The sequence below is a fragment of the Balaenoptera musculus genome, chromosome 14 (genome assembly GCF_009873245.2).
Source record: "Balaenoptera musculus isolate JJ_BM4_2016_0621 chromosome 14, mBalMus1.pri.v3, whole genome shotgun sequence".
NCBI classification, from domain to species: Eukaryota; Metazoa; Chordata; class Mammalia; order Artiodactyla; family Balaenopteridae; genus Balaenoptera; species Balaenoptera musculus.
Genome location: NC_045798.1, coordinates 12,403,875 through 12,426,105, shown reverse-complemented (window position 1 = coordinate 12,426,105; position 22,231 = coordinate 12,403,875). Strand labels below are relative to the sequence as shown.

The window sequence follows — 22,231 nt, the reverse complement described above, 5'->3', positions numbered from 1 at the left end:
TCATGCAAATTCCTTAACCCCACACTAAACCTCCTTTTCACCAGAAAAATGTCGAGACCACCACCTGTGCTGCCCATTCACGGAATGTTCTGGGGGCTCCAGGGGAATCATGCACGGAAGCGGTTTATAAACTGTTAAGGGCTGTGCAATTATAAGGTTTCATTAAGCCATCATCATTAATTAAAAGGTCACAACAGTTAGGTCTTTACAACGTCCCAGGGATAGGAGGTCACCATGTTCCAGACAGACAAGCTCATGCCCAGGAAAGGTACTTTCTGCCAAAGACCACATCCATCACCACATACCTGCTATTGGCACTGCCGTCACGGTCCATCCTGGCTAGGGCCCTAGCGGACACTCAGGCCACCAGACCCTGTATCTGCCACACTAGGAAGCCCCAGAGCGGGCAGGACTGTGCGCTCGCCAGCTCCTTGGCCACTCGGGGCCCAAGAGGACCACGGATGGAGAAGTGGCGGGCAGGATGCGAACAGGAACGGAGGGACGTGGTGGGCAGTGACTTGTCACTGTCTCCCTGCTTATGTAAGAACTTCAAACTGTCAAGCTGTCACCCTCAACATCTCCAGGGACAGCCTTGAGGCTGGGGAAAGCAGAGCCCTGTGGGCACCCAAGTGGCAGGGAGGCCTCAGCACATTTCCTGCCACTGTCACATGCCTACGGTCCCCCAAGTGCTTTCCTTGTTAGGTGAACAAGACGTTCCCAGGAGAAGATACCTGGATGCCAGGGTGGTTTCTGCCAAAGGCCGGGTGATGCCAGGTGGCAAGAGGCTAGTTGTGGGGCTCAGAGAATGGGATGGGCCGGCTGGTCAGGAAAAACTCCCACGGTGCAGAGGCAACGGGCTTGGGAACACTAGAGGCGGGGCAGCGGCGGGGGCGGCCTTCTGGGGAAGAAGCTTGGTTTCTGAGGCCAAAATTGGATTTCATCCTATCTTCTGGCTTAAAGCAGCCGTCCCTCCTCCCTAAGCTTCCCTGGCCTCCCTGATCTTCTAACTCCTTATTCTGGTTCTTGCTTGAGTGTCATCACTTTTCTGGAGCGCAGACCTCAGAACAAGCCAAGGTGACCTGTGGCACAAACGCCAACTCAGCCTCTCCCAGTCTGCCTGCCCTGCCCAGCCCTGGGGGCGGCGGAGGGTGGCGCCTGTCCTCCTCCGGCCCAGCAGGCCCTTCGGGTCTCTCCCTCAGGCCCAGGTCTGTGCCGCCCGCCCCCTTCCTCTTGCCATGACTAGCCAGGTTGGCGGCGCAGACTTTGGGGGAGCGCCCGGCCGAGCTGCCCCTCAGCTCACCAGAGTCCCCGGCCCCAACCCAGGCACAGGCCTGCTTCCCTCGGGCCACCCGGAGAGTTGGCGGCCGGCCCGGGAGCCACGCTGGGTATCGTTCCCCTGACTTCCTATCTTCCTCGCCTCCTGGAAGGGGCTCGGGGACACCGCTGTTGGGATGCTCAGGGCCAAAGCACGGGCAGAGCACGGGGGGCTCGACTCCTTGCCACGGGGATCTGCCTGCCAGAGCAGCGAAGGGCCCTAGTTCCCAGCCTGCGAGCAGGCTTGTAGCAGTGAAGGCTGGGCGAGGCCTGAACGTCCACTAACAGGGGTGGAAGGTGGGCAGCCAGACAAACAGCACGGACTGCGAGGCCCAGGGCAGAACCACACGCGGTCAGCACCAGTGTGTGCTTCTGTGAAGAGCAGGTCTCGTACAGGCACAGAACATTCCAGAACCCTGGTTCCAACTGTCAACAGGGTGCTTCTGAGAAGGGGGACCAGGGACTCGCGGGGGCAGAAAAATGGAGTTTTCCTCACAGGCCCTTTTGCACTTGCTTAGTTGTTCTGACTGTATACCTATCATCACCTTTCCAATAAAAATAAGTAAAACCAGTTTAAACTATTTTAAAGGCCACACCCAGGCTTGACCCCTTTCCACAGAGACGCCCATCTCCTCCTGACCAGCAGGGTCCCCCTCAAGCCCCCAGCACAGCCCCCGTGCCCACCCCCACCCCCAGGTACCCACCTTCAGGAAGTCATCGAAAGTGATGCCCTCGTACACCTGATCAGGCTCCTGGGGACAGAGCACAGGGTGCAGTGAGGGGCTTCTGCCTGGAGACTCTCCATCTTCCCCCCACCCTGCAACACAGAAGGCTGGGGCCATTTAGGGAGAATCATGAGAATGGGGAGAACATTCTGGATTGTTTGCCTCCAGCTCGAGGCTGTTGGCCCTGAACTCCAGCGTCCCCTTCACTGGCTCGATGGTGGGACGGAAGGTGGTGCAGGCTCACCAGGGCCCCACCCACGCCCCCCAGGGAGGACAGAGCAGGCGAGGGTGGGCAAGGAAGAGGTGGGCACAGAGGCAGGGCTCGCTCCACCCGGCACAGCCGCCTCCTGCCACTTCCCAACAGTACGCCCACCGGCAGACACCTCCTGCCATCTCTTAGTCCTGCCTCCTCAAACCAGCCTTGGTAAGACCAGTTCTGGGCCGACCTGCACTCCAGACACTGGGGAAAGGGCCAAGTGAGTCACCCTGATAACATCTGGCCCAGGGGCCTCCCACCTGCCAAGTCACTGGCAGTGCCAGTCTCCGCACACACACGAGATGATAAATGGAGCTCCTGCCCCTGATGCTGCTAAGACCAAGTCCCCACGGCGCCCTTTGTGACAGTGAAAGCTGGGCTGACACCCCACTGCCCGTCAATACAAGACCAGCCAAATAAATCGTGGTCGCCCTGGCTATTGGTTACCACGAAAAAGGGGTCAATCTAGACCTGCTGATATGGAAAAGGCTCCAAGATACACACACGGCGGAAAAAAACACACAAGGAGCAGAAAGACACCTGCAGATTCTGTCCCCCATCACGAAGCAGACGGCCGCCACCTGCCCCGTGGACCTGTGGGGTCAGCATGGGGGAGAGGGAGCCGTGGCAGTTCAGCGCCATTCTGTGTGAATCGGAACCGAAAGACACACGTGTACACGTCGGCCTGTGTCAGGAAAAACACCATCAAGGGCAGTTCCCTTTAGGGAAAAGGACCAGGGCCGATGGGAGGAGGGCCAGGAAAGACGCACTTCTCTTTCCGCACCGCTCGGAAACTTGTTCCTACGTGTATTTAAGAAAACATCGGCAGGCGCTCTCTGAGCGTTGGCCGCGTGCACTTTACAAACGTTATTACCATGAACTGATGCAGACCTCACAACAGCTCCCAGAGGTGGGTTCTGTTCTTAATCTAATTTTGGATATACTTTTTTTTTTAGATTTTTTTTTTTTTTTGAATGTGGACCATTTTTAAAGTCTTTATTGAATTTGTTACAATATTCCTTCTGTTTTATGTTTTAGTTTTTTGGCCGAGAGGCATATGGGATCTTACCTCCCCGACCAGGGATCGAACCCGCACCCCCTGCATTGGAAGGCAAAGTCTTAACCACTGGACCGCCAGGGAAGTCCCCTGGATATACTATTTAATTTTATGAAAAACACCAATTTTTTAGAAGGCCTGGGCCAGCCCTGTCCCTAGGGCTGTCCACTCTTCCTGCCCAGGGGCACAGACAGAAGTGGTCGCCCACTCCCTGCCAGAGACCCCGGATTCCTAGGGCGGCGAGGGGAGCTAATTATAGATAAGGCCCCGCTGGCCCAAGACCCGGGCTGGACGGCGGGCACCGGGTGGAGGGGCTGCAGGGTCAGGGCAGCGCCCTAGGCTGAGACCCCAGCACAGCTGCCCCAGCCTCCAGCCACAACAAGGCTTTCCAGGGAAACACCCCGGAAAGAGCTCACTGCCGCAGTCGACAGCCGGCTTCGGAGGTCCGTTACAGTGGGGCGATGCGTCATTTGTCTTTGGCGAGAGGTGCTGGCAGAAATGTTAAGCGTCCTTGGAGGCCACAGGTATGAACTGACTCGGCCATCCCTCACCCTGCGCCTCTGTGTTTATCTGGTAGACGATCACACGAGAAAATATTCTAAGAGCACAGAGAGAATCCGTAAGTAAAGAAAGATGCACACGGTGAGCGGGACACACACCCGGGAAGCCAGCACAGACTCCCGGAATGCCCCGGCTTCTAAGGTTGTGCAGCTTTTATGCAGAGCAGCAGCTGCCAACAATTTTACTACAGCAAATTAAGAAAACTGTCGCCAGTTGAAACTGGAGTGGGACAGGGAGCAGTTTAACGAAGGAGAGTGTCATTAAATCAAATGGGAATTTGGCTCGGGCAACCCGGCAGCGGAATCCCCGCGCTCCCCACCGAGGTCACCGGCCCTTTTCCGCGGCAGTTAATTGGCTGAGAGGGGTGGCTTCGCCAAAGCCAGAAGCCTCCCCCTGGGCCCCCGAAGCAGACAAATGAAATACAGGCCAAGAAAGTGACCTCAGACCCCGCCCCTGGGGGCAGGCCCGGGCCCGCCATCTCCTGATGACAGGCCTGGGCACAAACAGCAGGTTCCAGCAGGAAAACACCCCTCCATCTGGGCTGGGGTCACCCCAAAGCCATGATGGTGTCTGGGGCTGCAGCCACTATAAATACACAGGAGCCAGAGGGGACGGCCCCAGGGGGACCACCCGAAACCCTCAGGGAACAAAGTCCACGGAGATGGTCACGTGCCTGCCCGCACGGCTCCCGCGGGGCTCCGAGCCCCTCCGTCAGGGGCTGTCTGGACTGGACTGGACCCGGCCCTGCAAGAGCGAGTCCACCGAGCGCAGCAAAAAGGTCGCTGCCCCCAAAGTCCAGAAAATTCTTTATGTCCCCACCAGTGAAGCAAGGTTACAAATCTATGAAGTGATGCACGTGAAGAAGCCAGCACGGTGCCTGCACATGCTGTGTGGTCACCCTACAGGTGACCCTGGGGGCACCTGGCTGCCTGGAGCCTCCAGGGGGCGCCTGCCAGAGTCCGTGCCTCCCCACCCTGACGACAGCGCCATCTGAGCACAGAAAAACCGGCAGTGACCGCTCATACGACGTGCCAGTCACCACTGCCCTGACCATTCGCTCCTGTGCCCCTCTGAGCCAACGGTTCTGCACTGGGGGTGACTTCGCCCCCCCCGCCCTAGGGACATGTTGGTTGTCACGACTTGGAGGGTGTGACTGGCATCCAGTGGGTGGAAGCCAGGGAGGCTGCTGAACCCCCTGCAACCCCAGGACAACCCCACGTGTCAACAAGGCCGGGCAGAGAAACCCTGCTCTAACTCACCGACGTCACCCCAGGCCCGACAGCACGGTTCCAAGAAATGACCCAGCCACTTCTACGCCAGTCGGACCCTGACAAGCCTCAGCTGTGTCCAGCTGTGGTCCAGCTCCTGCTCACGTGGTCCCACCCGCCTTCCTCCCTATCACAGCTCGAGCCCGGCCCTCCGCCTGGGCCACCGTAGCAGCCTTGCAAGTGCCTCTGGTCGAATCCTCTCGTCTCTGTCAGCAGGGGGCCTCCCGTCCTGTCAGCACACAAGCCCTGATGGCCCAGCCCCTCTCCTCTGTCTCATCTACACGTCACCCCCCGCTGCTCTCAGCTCCTCGCTGGACCCCGGATCGTGGGCCCTCAAGAGAGCTCCCTGCTGACGCCTGCCCTCCAGGCCACAAATCCCCTCATTAATAATTAAATGAGAGCAAGCCCGGGCTGTGCCAGGCGCTGCCCGTGAGCCCGAGGAAGCTACATAGTGGGGTCTACAGCCCCCAAAGCCCAGACTCCCCTGCTTGGCCCGACCCCCCGGGGGTTGGGACGTCGGGCCGGTCTTCTGGGGGGACAGGAAAGCAGCGAGAGGCCTCTGAGCAGTGGTCGGCGCCAGGCCCGGTTAGAGCGGCGAGCAGGACACGCACAGTCTCTGCCCGCTGGGGCCTTCCAGAAACACAGACTAGTGCCAGGGCACGGCACGGCGGGGTCAGCAGGGGCAGGGGGAGGGGGGATCTGGGGGCCCGGACCCGGCAGCTCTCACCATCCGCCCCACGCAGACGCTGGCCGCCTCCATCATGGCCCCGTCGGCGATGGAGCGCGCAGACTCCTTCTCGATGTGGGGGTTTCCGGAGAGCAGCTCCTCGACCACCTGCCGGTGGAGCAGAGACGCCGTGACCTCGGGCCTCCATCCCGGCTACAGGGCAGGGGAGGCGCTGGGGCCCCGCCGGCGCGGGAGCATACTTTACATTTCGATACTCTTCCAGGGTGATGCGGCCGTCGCTGTCTGAGTCATACATGTGGAACAGAACTGGGGGCGGCAGGGGGGAGAGAGCGGCTGAGTCAGGCAAGGCGGAGGGGAGCCCGGGTCCCCCTGCCCCCCAACCTTTCCCTACCTCAAACTGAGCAAAAGACCCCAGTAACGGAAACCTAACTGCCAAAGCCATAGGGGGCAAGGGCAAAGGCCATGGGGCCAGACCGACCACTTCCTGGTGGGTGACCTTGGGTGAGTGACCTAACTTTTCTGAGCCTCAGCTTCCCCATCTGTAAAATGGGAGTAACCACACATCTGCCTCATGGTGCTGCCAGGTGAGCTAAGGCTGGTGGACCAGGGCCAGCGACCGCCTGGCACACTGTGAGTGCAGATGATGTGATAGTCTCATTAACAGGAAGCCAGATCAGTGTTATTTCAAAGTGTCGTTCCTGACAGACCCAAGAGGGTGGCTGTCATCCCAGGCCTGTGGCAGATCATGGACCCGGCTGCCTACATCCTGCCCCTGGCTGATCCGAGCCGGCCCCTGATGGTACGAGGGGCATTCACACCTGCTCTGGTTATTTCACTCTCAGTGACATCACGTGGTCCCTTTACTGACATAACTCAGCATCCCGCAGCCCAACAGAGCCAGGAGCTGAAGGGGAGGTGACCTCTCTGCCCCCTGGCTCAGCCTCAGGGAGCCTCAGGCACACAAAGTCCTCAGCCCTGGCACTTATCCAGCCTGGCGCTGTGCAAACATCTCCTCCCCTCATCCTCACATGACCCCGTGAGGCCAGGGCTGCCCTGAGCCCATTTCACAGACAGGGCTGCCAAGCTCACAGAAGCTAAGGCATTTGCCCGCAGCCACCCCATTAAGGGAGGGGCAGCTGGGGGGTTGAACCAGAGTCCATCCCATCCCACAGCCCTCACACCCCTTGACCTGGCCCTTGGAACAGTGTGGAAGCCGGGCGGACACCAGGCATCACTACCCTGCCCCCAACAGCCCTCAGTACACATCCAGTCCTGAGCTAAGTATAGCCCAAGCCCCGTGTTTACATGTCCCTGAAGACGCTGCTGCCTCGGGTGGGATGGAGAGGGATGCTGGAGTCGTGGGAAAGTGCACGGGGAAGGGAGGTGTGACGCAAGCCACCCTGGGACTCTGTGCCATCCCCCACCAAGGCCGATCCCAGCTAAACTTGCTCAGAGCCCAGGGCCAGCAGAGGCTCCTCCAGGACGGACGAGCCCCACAGAGGCTGCCCCGTGAAGCTGCGTATGGTGGCTGGTCATGGGCCAGGGAAGGGAAGAAAGGAACTTTCAGGAAGCACCCGAGATCTCACCCAGCCTCAGCATCACCCCTACGTTCAGTCCTCATCCCCACCGTCAGGTTCAGGGTCAGACAGCTGCTTAGTGAAGGGGCTGGATTGAACCAGGTCTGTCCAAACCAAGGGCCTTATTAACCTTTTCCAATCAATGACACCTTCTTCTGTTCCCAGAAAACCACCAGCTGCTGAGAAGTGTCAACAAGGAGGCGGCCATGGAGCAGCCTCGGAGGAGAGGGAGGTGCAAATGCCACCCTCTGTGTGTGAAAATCGGGACCAACCTCCCCAAGGCCTGGGCTGGTGCTCCCTGACCCTCCCCACCCCGCCCTGGGGGCGCAGCAGGACTCAGGGACACACAGGCGGCCAGGTGCGCACTGGGGAGGGGCCCTGCGACACCCACATCTTAGCTTCTCTTTCCGGCACAGCTGCACCTGCTCCTCATCCATGGTGGTGTCGATGGGCCGGAAGTAGGACATGATGGTCAGAAAGTCCTCGAAGTTGATCTCGTCAGCCAGGCCGCTGGGCCCCTTGCGCAGGTTCCTACGGGAGCAACGAGCGGGTGTCGGAAATGCGTTAGAAACAGAATCTCGTCCTTCTGCTACCAACAGCCCTCGAGAACCCGGCCCTTCTGGGCACACACTTCAGCTACGATGGCTGCCCAGCCTTGGGTTCTGTTTCCCAACAACCTGCTCGCGGGGGCCCCGGGCCCCAGGGCAGTTTAGTCCAGCCCCTCCCCGGCGCCCCCCCCACTCCCAAGAAATCACCGTCTGAGGGCCTGGGGGGAGACACGGTCAACTGCACAGCTGCTGGGATGGAGGGCTGCCCGGGCATGCTGCGGTGCACAGAGCTGGACACTTAAACACGGGGAAACCGAGGCAGTAATTCACCCAGGTACGTCTCCTGACCCTTGCCTTTAGATCGGGGGTCAGCGAACTGCAGCCTGGGGGCCAAATCCCACCTGCTGTCTATTTTTATAGAGCCCATAAACTAAGAAGGGTTTTTATGTTTTAACATGGTTGAAAAAAATGTTGGGAAAGAAAAGAATAGCATCTCATGACAAGTGAAAATTCCATGAAATTCAAATTTTGGCGTCCATGAATAAAGTTTTACTGGCACACGGCCAGGTCCATTGATTTACATAGTATCCGTGGCCGCTTACAAGCTACAGAGGCAGAGTTGAGCAGCTGTGACAGAGACCATGTGGCCCGCAAAACATAAAATATTTACTCTCTGGCTTTTTAGAGAAAGTTTGCCAATTCCTGCTATAAGCTGTTTAAAACTTGAGTACAATGATCAGTTGCAGGCAGCTCTGAGTCATGTTTCCTACCAAAGTGCAAAACTTGCCAATGACTGCAGGTTTTCTAATAGATCAGGGCAGGTTTTCTAATAGATCAGGGCACAGAATCCCAGTGTGGCCTGCATCACACACCTCCCTTCCCCGTGCACTTTCCCACCACTCCAACATCCCTATGGATGTGCTTTTCTGCAGGGGCAAGAAAAGGGCTCACGTTCCAGGCGGGGCTCAGGGAGCGAACCCAAGGCTGGGTCTGCCCTGTGCCTAGCACACGGCGGGTACCCAGCAAATGCGTGAGTGCACTGAAAAGCCACTGGGTGAGGGTCCTGGCAGAGAAGAAGAGTTGAGAAAACAGCTTGGAGATGACTCCAACCAAACACGGGCTCCTGACCCACTGCTGCCAAACCCTCATCACTAACCAACTTCCGCTGGTGCAGATGGCCATTGGGCTGATGGGCTGAGGGTCCCTCTGCCCTCACTGTGCATCCTTGCAAAGAGACAGTTCTCAGCTGGCCCGGGATAACTAACAGTCAAGGGCTAGTGCTTGTCAAATGCATTTGGGTCCCACCTGGGGTTAGGACCATATCTCGGTTTAAAGGAATACATTTGAGGTTTTCTCTCTAGGGGCCCATCCACTCCTTTTCAAATACTGCCCCTGAAGTGTGCACCACACTTCACAGTTTAGAGACCTCGCTATTCCCAATCTTCCATTCCAGGACATTTTCCAGACAGAGGTGGCTCCCAAGCCTGGAACAGGGAAGGTGGATCATGAAACAACAAATCTGAGAGGTAAGGCGAGATCTTCTCCTGGACCCAGGAAGCCTAGTCTTTGAGTGTTTTTTCTCAATCTTCCCGGAAATCTTCTATCTTACAAAGTTTTTCCACTGCTCCTCCAGGCAGATTTTTAATAATCTCAGAGTTCTTGCTGTCAGAGGCACAGTCCAAATTTACAGGGCGTAAAAATATCCCCAGGATTTAGCGGGCTCCTCGGAGGTACTTTTCGCTGTGTTTGGGTTGCACGTCCTTCTCAAGGGGTTCAGGCTGCAGCGAGAGGGATGACAGTGAGCTCGGGGGACACGTGATAAACCCCGGGGCAGGCTGGCCACGAACGTGTCCTTCTCAGGGAAGGTCGAGACCTGGCTGCCTCAGCATCAGGACCTGATTCAGGGGCTAGGCATCCCTTCTCCTCCGAGTGTCCCCGGGAGGTCCACATGGGCCAGCATCACGGTCTCTAAAGGTGAGCACAATGCAGAGACCGAGGAAACCCAGACACGGCACCTAGAGCCAGACCCACGTGCACTCCAGACCACTTCCACAACGGAGCACCCAAGACCTGGGTCGGGGGACAGAAGAACAGGGGCTACATCCAAATCTGCAGCCCAGCACGAGAGCATTCGTTCTGCAAGGATGCCTGATTCAGAGCAGTCTTCTCGCTTCCTTAACTCTCCGATGACCCTGTAAGGATCAGAGCCCTTGGAGGTGGGGACAGACCCAGCTCAAACTGCCCTCCAAGACCAGCTTCTTGGTTCAAAACGTCTTAGGAAGCAAGGTGGACGCTGGTATTTCTTGAAAGGAAAATCCCGTCTCCAGCCCCTCCTCTGAGTCCTCCCCCACCTCCTTGCTGGAACTTACAGGACGAGATGTGAAGGATGCACAGGCGCCGAGCTGTTCTGGGTCCAGGCTAGGGAAGCCTTTCCTTCATCCTCCCCTATTTGGTGACTTCTGGGCTGCTCACCGACTCACCCGGGGCCTCCCTTTCTCCACACCATGTCTCTAAGCAGCCGCCCCAGGCTGAGGCCCCAGGACCCCCAGGGGAGGCTCTCGCCATCCCCTACTGGCCACTGCCCTCCCTCTCCGGCTCACTGTCACGCGTCATCTTCCGATAGCAATTCCCTAGAGCAGGTGCCTCGTGAGCTGCCCGCACTGCAGGCCCGGGAATCCCTCGACTCCGTCCCCATCCTATCCAGTCAATCTCCAGCTTCACTCCTCTGATCTCTCTGGGATCCCTCCTCGTCTCTCCTGGGACAGCCTGGTCCAGCCTCCTCCGTCTCAGTGGGCACACCACATGCAGACAGAATGAGCTTTGCAAAAAGCAAATCAGACTCTGTCGCTCCCCTGCTCGATGCCCTCTGGGAAGCTCCTCCAGCTCTTGGGGTCACCCCCAAGCCCCCAACCTGGTCTCCCAGGCCCAGGAGATTTGGTCCCAGCCGCCCAGCTCTCACCACCCCTTCCCACCACACTCCCCTCCCCAGGGGCCCAAAAGTTTGTTTCAATGTCCACCTTCTGGGCACTCAGCGTTCCCTGATCGACTAAGGCCCCTTCCTCCATCCTTTAGGTGCCACTGCACCTGCGCCGCCCTTAAGAGCTCTGTCCTAACCTCAGATGCTCCAAGTACAGTAGGGGGTCTCTCCTGCCTCTGACTATGGACTCAGGGCACGCCTTCTTGTCCTCTGGCCCCTGCCCACGCACTGTCCCCTCAGCAGAGGCAGCACTCATGGACAGTGGCCTGGCAACGCCTGAATTCCACCCTAAGAGCTGAAAACGCAACTCCTGGATCTGTTCTAGTTTCCACAGGGGACAGCTGAGTGCCAAGCCACCTCAGGCCAGATTTGTTTTTTGGTTTGTTTGTTTTATAAATTTATTTATTTTTATTTACTTTTTGTTTATTTTTGGCTGCATTGGGTCTTCGTTGCTGCACGCAGGCTTTCTCTAGTTGTGGCGAGTGGGGGCTACTCTTCGTTGCAGTGTGCGGGCTTCTCATTGCGGTGGTTTCTCTTGTTGTGGTGCACGGGCTCTAGGCGTGCGGGCTTCAGTAGTTATAGCACGCGGGCTCAGTAGTTGTGGCACACGGGCTTGGTTGCTCCGCGGCATGTGGGATCTTCCTGGACCAGGGCTCGAACCCATGTCCCCTGCATTGGCAGGCGGATTCTTAACCACTGCACCACCAGCAAAGTCCCCAGATTTGTTTTAAGGAATAATTACATACAGTAAAAGGCACATATCTAACGTTTGGACCAATGTGTTCACCTGAGAAACCCACCCCCCGAGTCAGGATACCAGAGGTTTCCCTCGGGCCCCTCTCCAGCCCAACCTGTCTCCTCCTGGGCTGGTGGTGAGGACGGAAGAACCAAGCCCTTGGCCCTAGGTGGGCCCCACAGGCCCGGGGGAAGCAGGGTTTGCCAGGACCTCTGGGTGTCTTCCTCTCCTCACCTTAGCACACCTAGTACTGCAGGAGACACCAGCCCCTCTAGCTCCAACCCACAGAAGGCAGGGTCCCCGGGGCCCGGCCAACTTCACAACTGGCCCAGTCTCGTCCAGCCGTTTGGAAACAAGCCTCACAGACACATACATGCAGGCATGTGTATATACAGACACATGTTAGGCATCACTAGGCTCTGGTCACCCTGTACCATCTTCTTGTGACGCCTCCAACTCCAGGCCCCGACAACCACGTCGTCTCCACGTTTGGGGGCCGCATCACCGCTCCCCCTGCCACCTCCCCTCTCCACCACCTGCCAGCGCCCCCAATCCTGCTCTGCCTCACTGCCCACCCAGGCCTCCCTCTGGGATTCCGCAGGCAGAACCAGGATTAAAAAGGAGCTGAGGGCCCTGCCCACCCCACACCTCTCACCATGCTTGGCCTCTCTGTGCTCCAGCCAGGCCCCCTCTGCCACTCGCACCACTCCCTGTGCCACAGGGTCTTTGCACGTGCAGTTCTGGTCTCTCTCTGCTTTGCCTAGTTAACTCCTGGGCACTCTCTCCTCAGGTCTCACCCCACAGGTCCGGGAGGAAGGCCTCTGCATTTTCTGGGGCAGCCTGAGGACCCCGTAGCCCCAACCCGTGAACAGGTGAGGCCCGGAGTCTTGCTCAGGGCCCTGCAGCCCTGGCAGAACCAGAGCTGGGCGGTTCAGGCTCGTACAACTTGAAACCCATCCGGCAGTCCCCACCCATGATATGACCTCAAGGAAGGGACATGCCTATTTCTGCCAGTTCTCCCTGCTTCTCAGAGATCTCTGCAGACACAGGGTGTCAGGCCTGGGCCCCTGGTGTGTTTGTCCACAGGTTCTGGCAGCCTGGAGAGGGCACGACCCCCTCCCCCCTCCCCCCTGCACCTCTCCACCAAGCCTCAGACACAGTGATCTCCATGCGGATATGTGAGTCTTTCAACTCCGACGACACTAAACGTTTGGGGACGTGAGCTCTGGTGTCAGCCTCAGCTTTGGGATACTGTCCATGGTGCCTCTCTCTGTCTCAGTCTGTAAGCCAGGGTGCTGAGCATAACGACAGCTACCCTGGCTCTTTAACATACCTCAGCTCAGCACAGCCTCACAGCAACCCTGAGAGGCAGGTGCTATTATTACCTCCGTTCTCTATGTGAGAAAACCGAGGCAGCCTCCAAGAGGGGCCCCAGTGATCCTGCCTCCTGGTATTCATGCCCCATGTAGTCCCCTTTCCAAGTGCGAGGTGACCCAGTGACTTCTGATGAGGACAATATAACAAAAGTCATGGCATGTTATCTGCAAGATGAAGTTACCAAAAGATGGTGTTTTCCATCTCAGGTGCCCAATCTCTCTCTCTCTCATTGGAACATCTTACTCTGGGGGAAGCCAGCTGCCAGGTGTGGTAGCCCTGGTGACTGGTCCATGAGATGCCTCCAGCCAACAGCCAGGAGAGTGAGCTCGGAAGCACAGCCTCCCCCAGTCGAGCCTTCGGGTGAATGTAGCCCCAACTGACCCACCCTGAGCCTGAGAACCCAGATCCCTGACTCTCAAAAATGGTTAGCCAATAAATATATATTGTTTCAAACTTCTAAGTTTGGGGGTAATTTGTTACACAGCCATAGCTAACTAATACAGAGGCCTAGAGAGATTGAGTGAGCTGTCCCAAGTCACCCAGCCATGAATCCAGGACTGCCAGACCCCGGACCTGTGCTTGTAGCTCCTACCTGACAAAGCCCCCTCTTCTCTGCGTCAGCTTAAGGGGCTGTTCCGAGCACACGAGTCATGCAAGCAGTTACAAGGGCAAATGCTCCCCCAAAGTCACCCACCATCGGCAGTTCCAGGAGAAAGGCCCACCTGTTGTCGAAGAAGGCACGGACGATTTTGGATCGGATCGGGTTGAGCTCCAGGTCAGGGATGTTGTTGAAGTTCTCCTTGCTGGGTACCAAGGAGGGGGCACACCGGGAAAAGAGTGAGAAAAGAAAGCAGACGTCAGAGAGCATGTTCATCACTTCTCAAGCTGTGTTTTTTTATCCTGAGCAGACTCCACGAGAACAGTCCAGAATGAGACAGGACTGGAATATGCTGCACCGGTCTGTCTCCTCCTCTAACCTCTGGACTGGCAGGACCACAGAGGGTCTGGAGGCTCAGAGATGCCCCTGTGAATCTGATAAACGTCCTAGACATCCACCCCCAGGAAGATGCAGCGACACAAGATCTGCACCCCATTCCAAGGGGTCAGAGAACCCAGGTAGGGAAACCCTCAGTTGGCCCTTCTGGAATCAGAGAAGCAGGATGCTGGCTTGGAGCTTTGGAAGACAGTGTGGCAGGTCCTCAACAAGTGAGAAACATGGAGTTACCATGTGACCCAGGGATTCCACTCCTAGGTATATAGCTGGGTATGTCCCTAGAGAAATGAAAACATTCATCCACATAAAAATTTGCCCATGAATATTCACAGAAGCATTCTTCCCAACAGCCATAAAGTAGAAACACCCCAAATGTCTGCCAACAGATAACTGGATAAATATGGTCTATCCATATAAGAGAATATTATTCAGCCACAGAAAGGAATGAAATACAGATACAGGCTACAACATGGACGGACCTTAAAGACACAGTGCTAAGTGAAAGAAGCCAGACACAGAAGACCACATAGCGTATGATTTCATTCATATGAAATGTTCAGAACAGATCAATCCATAGAGACAGAAAGTAGCTTAGTGGTTGCCAGGGGCTGGGGGATTGGGAGTGATGGGGAATGGGAATGGTGTCTAAAAGGTATGGGGATTCTTTTGCGGATGATGAAAATGTTGTAAAATTGACTGTGGTGATGGATGCATAACTCTGTAAACATACTAAAAGCCATTGCATTGCACATCTTAGTGGGTGAATTGTAGGATATGTGAACTGTATTTCAGTAAAGCTGTTTAAAAAAAGAGAGAGAGAGAGAGGGACCTCCCTGGTCGTCCAGTGGTTAAGACTCCACGCTTCCACTGCAGGGGGCGTGGGTTCCATCCCTGGTCTCCCTGCTCGGGGAACAAGATCCTGCATGCCAAACAGCAGCACGGCCAAAAAAAAAGAGAGAGAGAGAGGAGAGACGCTTGCAGGAGAGGGTGAATTTCAAACACAGCCACTCTGTTGCTGGGTCCTAGAGGCTGTGAGTTTGCAGGCGTGGAGGCAGATAAGTCCCTCACCTACCTGACCTTCCCGCATAAGGCCATCCTTTGTTCTCGGAATCTGCTTCCAGCTCCCTGGACTTCAACGGGCAGTGGCCTTGGAAGGGACCCAGGGCACAGGCTGGTAATTCCGGAGAATAAGGGGGCACGCCCAGTGGGGAGGAGGAGGAAGGATATTAGCCACTTAAAACGAGGATGTCCAGGGGCCCTCAGATTCAGAACTCGAAACTAGCACCAACCCATGCTGGGAAGGAGGAAGTGCCACATATACGGAGAATTCAGCACTGTCAGAGTTGGAAGGTTCTGTAATCACACAGCTGACCCCTGTCCTGCCCCCACCTTACAGATGGGGAGGCTGCGGCTCAGGGAGGAGAAGCAGGACCTGCCTGGGGCCCGGACGCCTCCGTGTTCTCTCCATCTCTGTGTGTTTCAGCCTCTCCCCATCCCCGTTCTCCCAGCTTGGCCCGCTTGCAGCACTTGGCCAAACTCAGGAGCCGGCATCAGTGGACGCCAACATTTTAGATTCCTGACGGCCCAGTTCTAAAGGGGGCGACACAGAGCAGCTGGCCTGCAGCAATGGAGTATTTATTTGGCCATAAAAAAGGAATGAAGTACTGACCCATCCTACAACACAGATGAACCTCAAAAGCATGAACCTTATTTCACCACTTAGCAGTGAAAGAAGACACACAAAAGGCCACATAGTGTATGATTCCATTTATATGAAATGTCCAGAAGGAGCAAATCCATAGAGACAGAAAGCAGACTGGTGGGTGCCAGGGGCTGGGGGATAGTTAATGGCTCGTAGGCACAGGGCCTCTTTTGGGCGTGATGAAAATATTCTAAAATTGATTGTAGACTTTAAGTGGGCGAACTGTGTCGCATGTGAATTATATCTCAATGAGGCTGTTTTAAAATATCCCTAAACTATTTTTAAAAACCAAAAAGCAAAGAACCACTGCACTACGGCTCCATCGATATAAAGAACAAAAAGTGAGGTGCTAACCTGTGCAGGTTCACGGTCAGCTGTCTCCGGGAATGGTGACTAGGAGGGAGCATGTGGGGGCTCTTGGGGCTGAGGATGTTGTGCTCTTGCTCTGGGTTTGGGGCCACGGGTGTGTTCAGTCTGTGAAAGATCATCTCACTGCCCCCGTCACTTTTCTCCATGCACATGACAGTCGCCCCACACTGGCACAGGCCCCCATCCTCCCCTTCTTCCTGGTGAGTGGGAAGCAGCCACAGGAGGAAACAGACAGAAACCCCAGAGCCCCCAGGATGGGAACAGGTCAAGTCAAAGGGGCCACGTGGAGCTTGAGAGGGGATCTGGGGAGAAGGGAAAGGAAGCGAGCAGCTGCTAGTTAGCACGAGACCCCCAAGCCCTCTTTGGCTTTCACTGGCCAGGGGTCTTGGCTACTGCTAACTCTTCCTCAGCCTCAGTCTCCTCATCTGTGAAGTGGGCACAGCCTCTGGAGTCAGACTTGGGTTCTACCAGCTCTGCTACCTGGGACAAGTGACTTAGCCTCTCTGAGCCTCCGTTCGCTCCTCTACACACAGGAGCCTCAGGCGGCTGTCGCTCTCAGCACAGTGCCTGGTGAAGAGCAAGGGCTCCATGGATGGAGGTCTTCAGGCATCCGAGAGCACGGGGACAGGACTCTCGTCTCCACAGCACCACATCCCAGCACCACATCCTCAAGGCCGTGCACAACTGAGGGTTGCACAGGGACTCAAAACACGGCGTGTGGACCGAACAGCTGAGCAGAAGGGACGGCGGGTGTGGGCAGGGCACCTGGCCCCCAGGCTCTGCTCCTTCCCCAGGCATCCACACCCTTTGGTGCCCCCAGGAGTCCTCAGTCTGCAGATCCTTGGAGAGCATCGCAACCCCGCTCTGCCTTGCCGAGTCCTGGAAGGGGCTCTCAGAGGAGTTTTGTCCCAGGGCTACTGGAAGGACCACATCTGGGGACACGCCTGGGAAGTAGGCTGGTTAATTCCCCAGGAGGGAACAGAGGCCAAAAATGGGGAAGCTGCAGGTTCTAGGGGGACTGGGAGACACCCGGTCCCCATGCTTGTGAAGGTGGCAGGAAGGGCCCCCCTGGCACCATGACATCCCACAAAGGGCCAGAGGGACCCTGGCTGACTTGGGTGGGAGAGCAGACAGCAAGGTCCCAGGAGGAGGATAGAGGCAGAAGGACCTCGAAGAGCCCGACTGTGTGTCTGGAGGAGAAAATTAACAACAAAAAAGAAGTCTGACCTCCCACTGACAGAGGTGAGGCAGATGCCAGGAATCGAACTGGGGACAGTGTCTTTGGGTCCTGGCCGCACAGCCCCTGGCAGGTCTGTGCAGGTGTCTTTGAAGCCTAGCTGCCTTTCTCCATAAGCTAGAACCACACTGTCCCTCCCCACGGCACCTTACTGACTCTCCAAGCCTCAGTTTCCTCATCTATGAATTGCGTACAGACCAAGCACCACCCCCCAATATCAAAGGGGAAGTGAAGTCAAGTACACCTGGGGGCCGGTCCAGGCTCCACTCCTGACCAGGCATGTGGTCCTGGGTGAGCTGCTGCATGTCCCAGAGCCTTGATTTCTCATCTGTAAAATGGGGATTGTGGGAATATCCCAGCAGGATCATGGGGTTAATGAAATGATTAAATGAGATAAACACAGGTAAAGTGCTTAGCATAATGCCTGACACGCAGTGAGATTGTCATTTTAAAATGATGATGATGATGATGGTGATAATTTTAACAGCAGCTGCAGCTAACCTTCTACGTACTCCCAAGGTGTCAGGTACTGTTCTGAGAGCTCTACACTATTATCCTACAAGGTAAGAACATATTTCCACCTTACAGATGACGAAACCGAGGAAGAGAGGTGAAGAAATGTCTTACTGCTAAGAACGACACCCCTGACTTAGGTGGCACATGGAAGCTACAGCCCGGGAGCAGCTTCTCCTAAGGGGCACGGGGAGGGGGACCAGGACTTTCCTGCCAGGATATTTTGTGCAAAGGCATGTGGATGGGAGAACCACCTGGTGCAAGCAGGGAATTCTTGGGAATTCCCTGGCCGTCCAGTGGTTAGGACTTGGTGCTTTCACTGCCATGGCCCGGGTTCAATCCCTGGTTGAGGAACTAAGATCCTGCAAGCCATGTGGTGCAGCCAAAAAAAAAAAAAAAAAAAAAAGCAGGGAGTGAGGGCAGACAGCAGAAGCAAGAAGAACTGCAACCCTGCAGTCTATGGAACAAAAACCACATCCACAGAAAGACAGACAAGATGAAAAAGCAGAGGGCTATGTACCAGATGAAGGAACAAGATAAAACCCCAGAAAAACAACTAAATGAAGTGGAGATAGGCAACCTTCCAAAAAAGAACTCAGAATAATGATAGCGCAGATGATCCAGGACCTCAGAAAAAGAATGGAGGCAAAGATTGAGAAGATGCAAGAAATGTTTAACAAAGACCTAGAAGAATTAAAGAACAAACAGAGATGAACAAAACAATAACTGAAATGAAAAACACACTAGAAGGAATCAATAGCAAAATAACTGAGTCAGAAGAACAGATAAGTGACCTGGAAGACAGAATGGTGGAATTCACTGCTGCGCAACAGAATAAAGAAAAAAAGAATGAAAAGAAATGAAGACAGCCTAAGAGACCTCTGGCACAACATTAAATGCAACAACATTCGCATTATAGGGGTCCCAGAAGGAGAAGAGAGAGAGAAAGGACCCGAGAAAATATTTGAAGAGATTATAGTTGAAAACTTCCCTAACATGGGAAAGGAAATAGCCACCCAAGTCCAGGAAGCGCAGAGAGTCCCATACAGGATTAACCCTAAGCAGAAATATGCCAAGACACACAGTAATCAAATTTGCAAAAATTAAAGACAAAGAAAAATTATTGAAAGCAGCAAGGGAAAAATGACAAATAACATACAAGGGAACTCCCATAAGGTTAACAGCTGATTTCTCAGTAGAAACTCTACAAGCCAGAAGGGAGTGGCATGATATACTTAAAGTGATGATAGGGAAGAACCTATGACCAAGATTACTCTACCCGGCAAGGATTTCATTCAGATTCAACGAAGAAATCAAAAGCTTTACAGACAAGCAAAAGCTAAGAGAATTCAGCACCACCAAACCAGCTCTACAAAAAATGCTAAAGGAACTTCTCTAAGTGGGAAACACAAGAGAAGAAAAGGACCTACAAAAACAAACCTAAAACAATTAAGAAAATGGTAATGGGGGGCTTCCCTGGTGGCGCAGTGGTTGAGAATCTGCCTGCCAATGCAGGGCACACGGGTTCGAGCCCTGGTCTGGGAAGATCCCACATGCCGCGGAGCAGCTGGGCCCGTGAGCCACAATTACTGAGCCTGCGCGTCTGGAGCCTGTGCTCCTCAACAAGAGAGGCCGCGATAGTGAGAAGCCTGCGCACCGCGATGAAGAGTGGCCCCCGCTTGCCACAACTAGAGAAAGCCCTCGCACAGAAACAAAGACCCAACACAGCCAAAAAAATAAATAATAAATAAATTAAAAAAAAAAAAAAAAAAAATGGTAATAGGAACATACATATCAATAATTACCTTAAACCTGAATGGATTAAATGCTCCAACCAAAAGACACAGGCTTGCTGAATGGATACAAAAACAAGACCCATATATATGCTGTCTACAAGAGATCCATTTCAGACCTAGGGACACATACAGACTGAAAGTGAGGGGATGGAAAACATATTCCATGCAAATGGAAATCACAAGAAAGCTGGAGTAGTAATACTCATATCAGATAAAACAGACTTTAAAATAAAGAATGTTGCAAGAGACAAGGAAGGACACTATATAATGATCCAGGGACCAACCCAAGAAGAAGATATAACAATTATAAATATATATGCACCCAACATAGGATCACCTCAATACATAAGGCAACTGCTAACAGCTATAAAAGAGGAAATTGACAGTAACACAATAATAGTGGGGGACTTTAACACCTCACTTACACCAATGGACAGATCATCCAAAATGAAAATTAATAAGGAAACACAAGCTTTAAATGACACAACAGACCAGATAGATTTAATTGGTATTTATAGGACATTCCATCCAAAAACAGCAGATTACACTTTCTTCTCAAGTGCGCATGGAACATTTTCCAGGATAGAGCACATCTTTGGTCACAAATCAAGCCTCAGTAAATTTAAGAAAATTGAAATTATATCAAGCATCTTTTCTGACCACAACACTATGAGATTAGAAATCAATTACAGGGGGCTTCCCTGGTGGCGCAGTGGTTGAGAATCTGCCTGCCAATGCAGGGGACACGGGTTCATGCCCTGGTCTGGGAAGATCCCACATGCCGCAGAGCGGCTAGGCCCGTGAGCCACAACTACTGAGCCTGCGTGTCTGGAGCCTGTGCTCCCGCAACGAGAGGCCGCGATAGTGAGAGGCCCACGCACCGCGATGAAGAGTGGCCCCCGCTTGCCGCAACTAGAGAAAGCCCTCGCACAGAAACGAAGACCCAACACAGCCATAAATAAATAAATAAGTAAATAAAAAAAAAAAAAAAAAGAAATCAATTACAGGGAAAAAAATGTAAAAAACACAAACACATGGAGGCTAAACAATACGTTACTAAATAACGAAGAGATCACTGAAGAAATCAAAGAGGAAATCTAAAAATACCTAGAGACAAATGACAATGAAAACACGACGATCCAAAACCAATGGGATGCAGCAAAAGCAGTTCTAAGAGGGAAGTTTATAGCTATACAAGCCTACCTCAAGAAACAAGAAAAATCTCAAATAAACAATCTAACCTTACACCTAAAGGAACGAGAGAAAGAAGAACACACAAAACCCAAAGTTAGCAGAAGGAAAGAAATCATAAATATCAGAGCAGAAATAAATGAAATACTAACAAAGAAAACAATAGCAAAGATCAATAAAACTAAACGCTGGTTGTTTGAGAAGATAAACAAAATTGATAAACCATTAGCCAGACTCATCAAGAATGAGGGAGAGGACTCAAATCAATAAAATTAGAAATGAAAAAGGAGAAGTTACAACAGACACCACAGAAATACAAAGCATCCTAAGAGACTACTACAAGCAACTCTATGCCAATAAAATGGACAACCTGGAAGAAATGGACAAATTCTTAGAAAGGGATAACCTTCCAAGACTGAACCAGGAAGAAATAGAAAATATGAACAGACCAATCACAAGTAATGAAATTGAAACTGTGATTAAAAATCTTGAAAAAAAAAATCTTGCAACAAACAAAAGTCCAAGACCAGATGGCTTCACAGGTGAATTCTATCAAACATTTAGAGACGAGCTAACACCCATCCTTCTCAAACTCTTCCAAAAAATTGCAGAGGAAGGAACACTCCCAAACTCATTCTATGAGGCCACCATCACCCTAATACCAAAACCAGACAGATACTACAAAAAAAGAAAATTACAGACCAATATCACTGATGACTATAAATGTAAAAATCCTCAACAAAATACTAGCAAACAGAATCCAACAACACATTAAAAGGATCATACACCATGATCAAGTGGGATTTATCCCAGGAATGCAAGGATTCTTCAATATACGCAAATCAATCAATGTGATACACCGTATTAACAAACTGAAGGAGAAAAACCATATGATCATCTCAATAGATGCAGAAAAAGCTTTTGGTAAAATTCAACACCCATTTATGACAAAAACTCTCCAGAAAGTGGGCATAGAGGGAACCTACCTCAACATAATAAAGGCCATATATGACAAACCCAGAGCAAACATCATTCTCAATGGTGAAAAACTGAAAGCATTTCCTCTAAGATCAGGAACAAGACAAGGATGTCCACTCTCACCACTATTACTCAACACCGTTTTGGAAGTCCTAGCCACGGCAATCAGAGAAGAAAAAGAAATAAAAGGAATACAAATTGGAAAACAAGAAGGAAAACTGTCACTGTTTGCAGATGACATGATACTACACATAGAGAATCCTAAAGATGCCACCAGAAAACTACTAGAGCTAATCAATGAATTTGGTAAAATTGCCAGACACAAAATTAATGCACAGAAATCTCTTGCATTCTTATACACTAATCA

The 22,231-nt window shown here is 53.3% G+C and overlaps 1 protein-coding gene and 1 long non-coding RNA gene across 5 annotated transcripts in view; one reads left to right on the top strand and one right to left on the bottom strand.

Moving 5' to 3' along the window:
• TESC (tescalcin) overlaps positions 1–22,231 on the bottom strand; it is a 64,438-nt gene that overhangs the window by 522 nt on the left and 41,685 nt on the right. The window contains exons 1-6 of one of the 3 annotated variants that reach the window (XM_036824080.1): positions 15,151–15,188; positions 13,807–13,887; positions 7,838–7,977; positions 6,114–6,175; positions 5,909–6,016; positions 2,019–2,066 (exon numbers count right to left, since the gene is read on the bottom strand). In XM_036824080.1, coding sequence (XP_036679975.1) covers positions 2,019–2,066; positions 5,909–6,016; positions 6,114–6,175; positions 7,838–7,977; positions 13,807–13,887; positions 15,151–15,173 — 462 coding nt within the window. In that variant the 5' untranslated portion in view covers positions 15,174–15,188. Of the gene's footprint in view, positions 1–2,018; positions 2,067–5,894; positions 6,017–6,113; positions 6,176–7,837; positions 7,978–13,806; positions 13,888–15,150; positions 15,189–22,231 lie in introns of those variants that run through there. The other 2 variants (XM_036824079.1, XM_036824078.1) reach the window with 2 other exon arrangements.
• On the top strand, positions 8,001–12,852 carry LOC118880386. Of its 2 annotated transcripts, XR_005016270.1 has the most exons (5): positions 8,001–8,328; positions 9,448–9,520; positions 11,212–11,350; positions 12,498–12,579; positions 12,794–12,852. It is a non-coding gene; the product is annotated as an uncharacterized LOC118880386 (long non-coding RNA). The 2 variants fall into 2 exon arrangements; XR_005016269.1 differs by lacking the exon at positions 8,001–8,328 and having other exon boundaries at positions 8,960–9,520.